The sequence below is a fragment of the Sinocyclocheilus anshuiensis genome, unplaced genomic scaffold (genome assembly GCF_001515605.1).
Source record: "Sinocyclocheilus anshuiensis isolate Anshui unplaced genomic scaffold, SAMN03320099.WGS_v1.1 scaffold522, whole genome shotgun sequence".
In the NCBI taxonomy this organism is placed as follows: domain Eukaryota; kingdom Metazoa; phylum Chordata; class Actinopteri; order Cypriniformes; family Cyprinidae; genus Sinocyclocheilus; species Sinocyclocheilus anshuiensis.
Window position 1 is genome coordinate 519978 of NW_015544185.1, and position 11874 is coordinate 531851.

Genomic DNA, 11874 nt, shown 5'->3' on the forward strand with positions numbered 1-11874 from the left:
TATATATATATATATATATATATATATATATATATATATATATATATATTTATTTATTTATTTATTTTTCATTTCTGCAGGTTTGGTCCTTGGTGTTAATATAAATACAAGTGAAATATTTATAATTATAAATAACATATTACTTCACTAGTAAAACTGTAAATAAAACAAAGATTATTGGAGAGCATTTTACAAGAAAATACTATTTCAGGCTTTGTACTTTAATTCGATTTGTTTAAAAACCGGTTCAAAGTAAATCCTACATCATGTTTTCTTATAATTACTTAGGGTTAATATTGATAAGTAATGCACACAAATCGTGTATAATGATACATAGGGCAAGACTTCAAAATGATCATAATGTGTTTTTGGGTAAATCCTACTGTTTATGTGTTATTTTTTAGGGCTTGTAGAGGCCAGTGGGAAGCAAACACCCAATCCACATCATGCAGGTAAAAAAATAAAAATAAAATATGGGATTATTCAGCAAGCGCTTATAATACGATCAACAACACCCAATAATTATACTTTCACAAAGTCACTGATTAAACGAAGAGTGACACATTTAGAACAATGTCAGCTATTGTCAGCTTAATGGACTACATCTATCATATTCAAGAAGTTTCAAGCACTTCCAGACTTTCTTAACCTGAAATACCCAGATTTTGTTTTTTTTTTAAAACGGTTTAGACAAAATACCTTTTTCTTCAGGGCTTTTTCTGTATTTCCTTTGTCTTGTGTCAATCCTGTGGATCTTCACATTGCTGTCATAGCTGACATGACTGTCTTTTCTTATTTAGATGCTGCTGAGGAACCTGGGGAAGAAGGTAAAGTGATAACATCAGACTCACTCAAAACTGGTTTCACTCTAGAAACTGAACCCTGGCGACCTTTGACCCCCTTTAAAAGAAACAACAATAAAATCATCAGCAACTAAATTATACATTTGTATTTTTTCTTTACCGTCTTGCCAACTGGATGATGCAGGAGAAACAAAACCAAAGCATAAGTTAGTGAAACTTTCAAATTTCTGTGAAATAAATTATAAATAAAATAGGTTATATATAAAGTATAATACATAACTATATATTTCCAAATGTAAGACCATTAGTATGAAAAAAAATACTAATGCATTGTTGTTGATTATTAGACCCTTTGTGCCAGCTTTGGTGCCTCCTAAAATTCCTGATGGAGAGAAAGTTGATTTTGATGTGAGTATTTTATTTTATTTTATTTTATTTTATTTTATTTTATTTTATTTTAATTTAATTTAATTTAATTTAATTTAATTTAATTGTGCATCATATTTCATTTAATTATTGTAGTATACACTTCCTTCATTTATTTACATTGCATTAATTTGTTTACCACTGCATTTTTGCGTTGCACTGTTGTCCTTGTCAGCAGCAAATGCTTTACAAATGTTAACTGTCATGCCAATAAATCACTCTGAACTTTCTGTTTCTAAACTAAACAGTGTTATATGACCTGCACTGTCATAAAACATGTGCTATGAGTAGTTTGTACTGTACTGTACATTACCACTATTACATAATTACCTTCAAAACCACATCCTCAGGATATTCACCGCAAACGCATGGAGAAAGACCTGACGGAGCTACAGACGCTCATCGAGGCTCACTTTGAGAGCAGAAAGAAAGAAGAAGAGGAGCTAATCAACCTCACCCAAAGGATCGTAAGACATTTGACAAAAATCTTAAATAATAAATTAAATACATTTCTTCATAATTATTGTCATACATTACAGAACGAATAAATTAACCCTCACTGCTGCAACTATAATAAAACAAGTGAACATCTTGTTGAAATCACCCTGCTGAAAAATGCTATACTGACCAGCTAGGCTTTGTTGGTGAACAGCAGGACTATACTGGTCTACCAGCTAGACTAGCAACAAACCTGGCATAACCAGCATGGAAACTCATGCTTGCTTTACTCTGCTCTTTCCTGCAGGACTGAGACTAATTTTAGAGAGCCAAACTGTTGACTACATGAATACATACTTTCAAATAAAGGCATGACTGTATAGGGAACATAAAAAACTATAGAAAACAGTGCAAAATATACTACAGTCAATGTTTGTGTATTGTGTAAATTGTGAATTATGAATGTGTGGCTAACTACATCAAACTACACGTGAGTTTTCTGGAAATGATTGTGTTCATCTGAGTGCATTTGATGTGACATAAATGATCACTAAATAGATCTGCATGGAAACCGCGATACATGACCATTGAAAATTTTGGGATCAGTACAATTTTTTAAGAAATTAGTACTTTTACTCATCAAGGAGGTATTAAACTGAAAAAAAGTGACAGTAAAGACATTTATAATGTTACAAAAGATTTTTGTTCATCAAAAAAATCCAGTTTCCACTAAAATATGAAGCAGCACAACTGTTTTCATCATTGATAATAATAATAATAATAATAATATTTCTTGAGCAGCAAATATGACTGTTTTTACTGTATTTTTGATCAAATAAATGCAGCCTTGGTGAGCAAAAGAGACTTCTTTCAAAAACAGTAAAAATCTTCTATTCCAACTGATACTGTAAGTGCCTCAAACTAAACTCTGAGTATGTTTCAAAGCTTTCAGATGTGCTAAATATGATTAGTTCATCTTCAAACAGGTTGTCTATGTGTTGTGACCATCAGGAGCACCGCAGGGCAGAACGAGCGGAGCAGCACCGGATCCGGACAGAGCGCGAGAAAGAGCGGCAAAACAAACTAGCCGTAAGTTCAGTGAAGTGGATGTCCTCCTTATTTTACAAGGCAGAAAAATGCTCTTTTCTTTGAATGTGCGAGACTTCTGACTTCAGATTCAGTAGCTGATACAGGTTAATGACTAGATGATTAACAAAGCGCAGTTAAAAATCTATTTGCGTTTATGATTAGGATAATAAATTAATATATAATAATAACAAATAATACTTTGCAATATCAAGCAGCATAACAATCTGTTTTTGCTGTAATAGCTGGAAGCTAATGACACCGGAGGTCTCACACATTCAAATTACAGATAGCCATCAATTTCTTTCAGGAGGAAAAGGCACGAAAAGAGGAGGAAGAGGCTAAGAGGAAGGCCGATGATGATGCTAAGAAGAAGAAGGTTCTCACGAGCTTCCAGTACACGGGATTCATGCAGAGGGTAATGAGCTCAGAGGTCAAAGGTCACGGTGCACAGCCACTACAAATGCTTGTTTTCTGTTGTGTTTTGATTGACAGACAGATAAAAGGGGTGGGCCTAAGAAGCAAACAGAGAGGGAGAAGAAAAAAACGATTCTTAGTGAACGCCGTAAGGAACTGAACGTCGAAAACCTGAGCGCTGATAAACTCAGGTGAAGGAGCTTTACAAACACGACGGCACATACCTCTGCCAGTATGAAATGTGACCCTGGACCACAAAACCAGTCATAAGGGTCAATTTTTCAAAATTGAGATGTATACATCATCTGAAGGCTACATAAATAAGCTTTCCATTGATGTATGGTTTGTTAGGATAGAACAATATTTGGCCGAGATACAACTATTTGAGAATCTGGAATCTGAGCGTGCACAAAAATCAAAATACTGAGAAAATCGCCTTTAAAGTTGTCCAAATTAAGTTCTTAGCAATGCATATTACTAATCAAAAATTAAGTTTAAATATATTTAGAGTAGGAAATTTACAAAATATCTTCATGGAACATGATCTTTATTTAATATCCTAATGATTTTTGGCATAAAAGAAAAATCAATCATTTTGACCCATACAGTGTATTTTTGGCTATTGCTACAAATATACCCCAGTGACTTAAGACTGCTTTTGTGGTCCAGGGTCACAAATAGTCTAGTAGCACCGTGACATGAAGCCACAGGCTGTTGCTTCACATTCATGAACTGGTTAATCATGTTCCTCATGTGCTTTTATGCAGAGAAACCGCGAATGAACTCTGGAAGTCGATGCGCCAACTTGAAGCCGAGAAGTTTGAGCTGCAATACAGATACATGTGCCAGAAATACGAGGTGAGGTTTCACAAAGCCTAAAATGATGTCAGAGGAGTCCTAACATTTGGAGAAGATGAGTTTATGGGATGTACAGTACAGTACAACTATCAATTACACACACATGCAATCACACCCAGCACAGACTTGGCAGAACAATCATCCGGGCCGGTTCCCAAAGATGCCGCTTGATTGACATGAGAAGGAAGCAAAGCTGTGCGGCGATGATTCACCGAGACTGATTCATACGTGTGGTTTTCTGTCTCATAGATCACCGTCCTTAGGAATCGTGTCAGCGACCATCAGAAAAAGTAAGTTGCTGTGAAATGGACCTGATTGATTGATGCATTATCAAAAGCTAGGTTCATGCAACAAACCAAAGTGTCAGAATTGACACTTTCTCCTTTAATTTTGTGAGGTTCACATGACCTATTAAATTTGGCTCACATTTTAGACACTAATCATCATATTTTTGTCAATATTAGAAGAAATGTACACTAGCATTCAAAAGTTGGGGATTTTTTCTGTTTTTGAAAAATGTAATTTGATCAAAAATACAGTAAAAACAATAATATTGTGAAATAACATTACAATTTAAAATAACTGTTTTCTATTGAAATATACTTTAAAATGTCATTTATTTCTGTGATGCAAAGCTGAATTTTCAGCATCATTACTCCAGTCTTCAGTCTCACACGATCCTTAATATTTTTGTGGAACATATTTTTTTCAGGATTCTTTGATGAAAAGAAAGTTCAACAGAACAGCATTTATTTGAAATAGAAATCTTGTGTTACAGTATAAATGCCTTTACTGTCACTTTTGATCAGTTTAATGCATGCTTGCTGAAGTATTCATTTCTTTAAAAAAAATCTTGCATGGAAGTGTACATGTGGATTAATATTGTAAACACAATACCTCATATAGTGCAATTCATAAATTATTGTATGATTCACCCCAGCAGTAAATAGATAGTTAGTCTAGTTAGATTGTCATTAAAATTGCTCTGGAGTCATGTTACACAAAATCTGATATTTATGAAGGCAGCTCAAATTGATTTCAAAGTGATAGTCATTACATGAGGAAGAAAAAAACAACAGATTTGGGCCCCATTCAACTGCGTCAACGCCGCCAAAAACATGTGTAGCCCCTCCAGGTGTTAAATATCAAATATCGAGCAACTGTTGAACAATAAAACATGTTACCTTCAGCTCAGATGTGAATAATGATGAGCAGTAGTCCTGAAATAACACACAGTATTGACCTCAGTGTGTGAAAGGCCTTGGTAAAGACCAAGCTAAGACGCGTAATGCCGCGAGGCTAATCTAACATAGCATCATGTTTCCAGAACTCTCTGTGCGGAATAACAGTTGCTGCTTTGTTCTAGCACAACCTTCATCCAGAACCTAAGGCCACGCAAAAGGAAATAAACAGATAGCTGAAGGATTGTGTACTGTACATTGCAAGTAAACAGAAAAAGAAGCATGGTTGAGTATCAGTAGCACATGGTAATACCCTGGTATTTTGACATACACCATAGTATTGAATGATCATATTTATACACCATATGGTGTTTAAAGGTACTGTAAGATACTTCAAAGAATACTACATAATACTAGTGTCCAAAAACATGGTATTATCATGTTTCGATTTCATATATTTTTATGGAAAATTAAAAATATACACTATTTGTTGTCCATTTAAAATACAAATGAAAAATCTGATATTAAATGATCAATTAAATTATTTAATCAAAATATTAAATTATCAAAATGATCATTTAATACCTGAACTGTAATAAAGCACTGTAAGGTACTTCAAAAAATACCATCATGCTAGTGTCCAAAAACATGGTATTAACATCTTTTTATATGACATATTTTTATGCAAAATATAAAAATATACCCTGTAAAAATGTTTTGTCTGATAACTTAAAAATGTATTCATCTAAAATAACTGGTTTAATTCAAGTAAGAAATATAACCTAATATTACTGAATCAATCTGATGCAATTCAGCTAATGAAAAAAAAAAACAAGTTAATAATCAGGAAACAATTGCAATTGCAAAAACAATTACAAACAATTCCACCGAATTATCATATTCATATAAAATATGGTATTGAAATAATACTTTAAAAAAATACCATGGTATTACTATCCTGCCAGTGTCCAAAAACATGGTGTTACCGTGTTTTTATATTTTTTTATGCAAAATATAAAAAAAATACACCATAACATTTTTTCAGGTAACTTAAAAGTTTATTGATATAAAATCACTTGTTTTATTAAAAAAAAATATATATATAATTTAATATGACGATATTAAGCTAATGCAACAAAAATTATTTAATAATCAGGAAAATAAGGAGCAAACAACGGATCGTATGTATATACCATATATAGTATTTAAAAATACCATTTTGTTAGTGCCCAAAACCATGGTATCACCATGTTTTTATATAACATTTTTGTATGCAAAATATAACAGTATATACTGCAAAAAATGGTCAACATAAACATATATTAATCAAAGTAGACTGGTTTAATATTACAAAATAAATAAAGACACTCATTTAATGCAAAAGAAATTCAAGTTAATACACATTTTTGCTTTTTACCTTGTATATGGGACTTATTTGATTGTAAAATACATCTGGTAGTATACATATGGCATTTTTTATAAGCATGTGAACAGCTGCTCAACACTAAGCTATGTGGAAGTCAGGTGGTTTAATAATAGACTACCATCAGCATAAAATAAACAACAGAGCTGCTATTCCAAACCAGCGCTTGATCCCGTCATTCAGCGGACTTAACAAAACCCTCAAGTCAAACCCAGTGTGTGTCGGATAGGTGATACATCTCTCGCCAAACACTCCTGCCTGACTCATGCCAAATCTGTACAGACTTGCTGAGCTGTTATGGCTAATATAACCTGTACTGAACTGAGCCGTAACACAGCTGGGATGTTCCATCAGCTAGCTCATCTACGAGAATATGTAAGGATTTTTGTAGATCACTATAGTTATGATACTGTAAATTCTGTTTCAAGATGATTTATCCGAGGGATCGCCATTCACAGGCTCTCCAGGGCACACAGAGAAGGAACACCGATCCGGCAGCTGTTCAAGGGTTAAAGGGGAAGTTATAGGGGGGTCAGACAGACCCAGGGCTCCTGGAAGATCCCGTTTTAAGCACTAGAAGAATGGGAGATTTGATCTGGCCTGACATCGCTACGGCAAGAGATTAAGACAACATATGCCTGTACAAAATAAGACTAATCCGAGGCCGGTAAATAAAAGAACATGGATTTTGTTAACACCTAGTGTACTAGGGTATAGTTTATGTCATGCAATATTCTTAAAAATAAAGGATATAAACAGATCTAAAAAGACTGAGGCTAAAGCCATTGAAGTCCAGCAACAAATTATTGTGGGCCATGACCATAAAATAGGTCACAGGTCTGTTCTGATCTAAAAACAAGTATTTAAAAAATGCAAGCATATAATTGTTCACTGATGATTTACGTAATCACAAATGTATTTAAAAAATATATTTTTTCTCTCTCTTAGTACCAAAGGCTCTAGGAGTAAGAGAGGACTACGAAAATAAAGCAGCTTCACAGAGACACCAGCAACCTCAACCACACGGATATTTGCATAAATAATATGCTTTAATACAGTTATATATTCTGATCCTCTTATTTAATGTTTTTTGAAGCGCTACAAAGAATAAAAACAGCCATCTGAATGAAAGATGAAACAGTGAAGTTGGTTTTTAAGAGACTAGTATATAAGTTCACATATGTCATATGAAATTAATGACTTTTCTGTTAATTATATGCATGTCATAATATGCAAAGTGCCACGATGTGTACAGCTGTCATTTATGATTATCATCTTGTTGATTTAATGTTAGTGAATCATAATATGTAAATTGAAAGCAAAGATATAATTGAAATCGAAAAACGTCGCATGCATTTTCAGAGATTTGCATGCATGATTGTAAATGATTACAATATTTTTTAATAAAGTATGTTAGACTAAATGAGTTTTCAGACTAACAGCATATGCTTTAGTATGTCCCAGTGTTTGTCTTTCTTTTTGCATGGATTTGGTAAAGGTTATGAATATTTAAAAGTAAATCGTGACACAGACTAGTGCGGTTGAAAACTTTATTGAAACTTTGCTTGAAGTCGCTGTGAGCTGAAACATACAAATTGATCCAAACCCCTAACGCAACAACCACAACATATGTAATGGTGAACAAATGTCAAAATGAGCCACAGAAACTTCTTAGAATTGATTACTCAATGACTGAATGACATACGTATATATTTATATTGTCTGATATTATATAACTTGATTTATAATACATCATACAGTGTAATATAAAATATCTTAAATTTGCGCAAACAACCTGTAACACTTTCATAAAATCATTTGCATTTTAGAACACATTATAGAGACAAACAAAGACATATAAATCATCTTAACTGAATGAAAACACTATGGTCTTGAGAAATAGAACTAAAAAAAAAATCATGTTTTTGTCATTGCATTTGTTATGCATCGTTACAAAAAGCATCTACCGCCCCAAAAGAAATAAAAGCTCATTCTTACATTTCCTCTGCAATACTTCACCAAAATTTAAATGCAATGCAATTAAAATGCAGTTTGTTTGTAAAGTGCTTCTCTTAGTCGACCACTTGAAGAGATTTGAAAGCTGCCGACGTTATGTCATTCACAAAGGATTTCTTATTCATGCCTTGCTGCAAGATGAACACACAAACACACAGGTTAGCTATTTTACTGTGAATATATAACACAACTCAATATTAAATACAAGTAAACATGACCTCACACCAGTATATACCGATTTACAGTATGATTATATAAAATCTGACTTTACAGCTAGAATGACATGATCTGAGTCTGATCACTGAGTGAAACCAGTGAGGTTAGAATCTTCAGGTCATCTAGACACACAAAGAAAGCCACCCGTCTCCACCGCGACTGCAGGGTCGGTATGGAGAGGTGTGGTTGGTTTTCACCCTTAAGCATTCACACACCTCACGGTTAGTTCTCCGCACCACACCCAAAATCCTCAACCGTCTGACACACACACACACGCACGCACGCACGCGCGCACACACGCACACACACTAATTTTCCACAAGCAGCCTCAGGAATGAGACATATGATTCCATGCACTCATCACCAGCTATTTTGGTGGAAAACCATACATTTTTTCTTATGTATCCACACCTAAAATAAGGTACCAAAAAGGTATTTTCTTGCCACACTGTCGCCTTTGGCTTGCTCAGATGGAGTTTAAAAGAAAATGAATTTTCAGTAATATTTATTTAAATGCACTGATTAACTTTGCAAGAGTTATGAAACTCAACTGAATCAACATTAAATGACTTGAGCTGAATAATTACATTATTATCTTCTTTAGAGCATGAAAAAAAAAGGTTTAATAATTATAAAATTAATTAAATTAAATTCTTAATGAATTAAAATGAATAAAAAATAAATAAATGACACTATTGTCTGCTGCAGAGCTGCTTACAGCTGAATTGAACTCTTTTCAAAAATAACAAAATTTGCAGCATCGAAACTGAGCCAAATAATGACATTATTATCTTCTGTAGAGCTGCTTATAGCTGAAACTGAGTTTTTGTTTCATAATTGATGACTTTTACAACATTTACACTGTTATTTTCCTGTTTATTAATGTGAAGCTGCTTTAAAACAATCTGTATTGTATAAAGCACTATATAAATAGACACTACTACTGTCTTTTTAAAGCTGAAATTACATTAAATAGAATAAAATTTTTATAAAAATAGATAAAAAATATTGCTCATAATTATTATGAACTAAATTATAATTATACATTATTTTGCATTTTTTATTTTGAAGATTTATTTTGCAAAAATCTGAACTGAATTGAACTGGATCAAGACACCAACTTACCAACATTCTGACTGTACAGGATTGAATTAAATCTACATTGAATGACTTGAGCTGAATAATTACATTATTATCTTCTTTAGAGCATGAAAAAAAAAGGTTTAATAATTATAAAATTAATTAAATTAAATTCTTAATGAATTAAAATGAATAAAAAATAAATAAATGACACTATTGTCTGCTGCAGAGCTGCTTACAGCTGAATTGAACTCTTTTCAAAAATAACAAAATTTGCAGCATCGAAACTGAGCCAAATAATGACATTATTATCTTCTGTAGAGCTGCTTATAGCTGAAACTGAGTTTTTGTTTCATAATTGATGACTTTTACAACATTTACACTGTTATTTTCCTGTTTATTAATGTGAAGCTGCTTTAAAACAATCTGTATTGTATAAAGCACTATATAAATAAATCAATAAACTAAAACACTGGTCTGAAGAACCTATAATGAAACATCGAGAACCTTTTACATTTCCAAAAAACCATGTAGCAGCTCAAGAACCTTGGATTCTCTGCTGCAAAGAACCACTGAGGAACTTTATTTTCGATTCCAAGTACTTTTATTTGTATTAGGAAAATCTTTCTAGCAAATATTGGTTATGTTTGCAGTCTTACCCTTTTAAGGTAACTCTGAATATTCTTTTCTGACCACAGACTGTGAAGAAGAACTCCTGCTGCAGTGCTGGACTTCGGCAGACCCCTGATATATTACAAGAAATTACAAACATTTAGCATTGGAAAAAATACATATAAAATAAAATGTTAAAATATATTTTTAATTAAAATAGATAAAAGTATTGCTCGTAATAATGTTATTATAAATTCTTAACATTTCTTATTAATTATTTTTTCTTTTCTTTTTATTCTTTATCTTTCAGTTTTCTTCAGCTGCTTTGGCACAGAAATACAAAAAAAACTATTTCAAAGAAAAATACAAAACAAGGTGAAATACCTTCTATTTTCTTTTGCCTTGTTAATTCAAGTAGTCTGATTCATATATCAAGAATAAGCCTGTTTGTTCACTAAGCTGAATGAACAGAAGGAAGTGCGCACTCACAGATTGAGACTCATGTTGTTGAGGGAGTTGATCAGGCTGTTGTTCAGCAGACTCTTGCCGATCTCAGGGTCGGCCTTCATCAGGGCATGTGCGCTGTGAAGAGCTGTGGCCATGGTGCTGTCGTATTCAGGCGAGGAGTCGCCCTTCGTGAGCCCTGAGTTCAGGAACCCGACCAGCTGCGGGAGAGTCTGACGAGCTTCACGAGCAAAAACATTCATCAGAACAACCACAAAACACACGCTATATCAAAAACACCATGCTAATAACACAACCCTATGGCAAAAACAATACTAAATCAGACAGGACACAATTAAAAAACGAGACAAAAACCGCAACATTAATCATATGCAGTCTGAAGTGATACAAAAACAAGCAGTCAAAACAGAGAACCTCACAGACCTTCAACCATTATGTAACTCCTCAAAACAATAACACTACAAAGTTAAGTTGTCTTATACTTGAGTGATGGCACACATTCGCTTACCCATGGTTTTGTTTGTACGTGTGGATCTGGACAGATTCCCGAGCAGCGCGACTGCGCTATTCTGTAGAGCGGGATTGGTCGATTGCAACAATGGACTGATGTACTTAAGACCGTTGAGCTTCTGGACGATTGTATGACTCAATACATTCGATACCTAAAAACACAAGACATGGAGCACAGTGATTTATCGGGAATTTTCGGGAAAATAAAATAATTAAATTATGTTTAATATACAAAACATTATTTAATCATAATAATTATCATAATGAAATTAAATAAAATATTTGAGTGCAACCCATGAAAATATAGATGCTAAAAAAAAAAAGTAATTAAATTAAAATTAAG

The 11874-nt window shown here is 33.3% G+C and overlaps 2 protein-coding genes across 2 annotated transcripts in view; one reads left to right on the forward strand and one right to left on the reverse strand.

Moving 5' to 3' along the window:
- LOC107696448 (troponin T, cardiac muscle isoforms-like) overlaps positions 1-8278 on the forward strand; it is an 11947-nt gene extending 3669 nt beyond the window's left edge. Inside the window, exons 4-14 of the mRNA XM_016496778.1 lie at positions 405-452; positions 801-827; positions 988-1009; positions 1151-1211; positions 1580-1696; positions 2679-2756; positions 3064-3171; positions 3249-3361; positions 3938-4028; positions 4278-4318; positions 7581-8278. Of these exons, the coding sequence (XP_016352264.1) occupies positions 405-452; positions 801-827; positions 988-1009; positions 1151-1211; positions 1580-1696; positions 2679-2756; positions 3064-3171; positions 3249-3361; positions 3938-4028; positions 4278-4318; positions 7581-7620 (746 nt within the window). The 3' untranslated portion in view covers positions 7621-8278. The remainder of the gene's footprint in view (positions 1-404; positions 453-800; positions 828-987; positions 1010-1150; positions 1212-1579; positions 1697-2678; positions 2757-3063; positions 3172-3248; positions 3362-3937; positions 4029-4277; positions 4319-7580) is intronic.
- LOC107696446 (plakophilin-1-like) overlaps positions 8169-11874 on the reverse strand; it is a 16392-nt gene continuing 12686 nt past the window's right edge. The window contains exons 10-13 of the mRNA XM_016496777.1: positions 11530-11683; positions 11046-11241; positions 10604-10688; positions 8169-8779 (exon numbers count right to left, since the gene is read on the reverse strand). Coding sequence (XP_016352263.1) covers positions 8705-8779; positions 10604-10688; positions 11046-11241; positions 11530-11683 — 510 coding nt within the window. The 3' untranslated portion in view covers positions 8169-8704. The remainder of the gene's footprint in view (positions 8780-10603; positions 10689-11045; positions 11242-11529; positions 11684-11874) is intronic.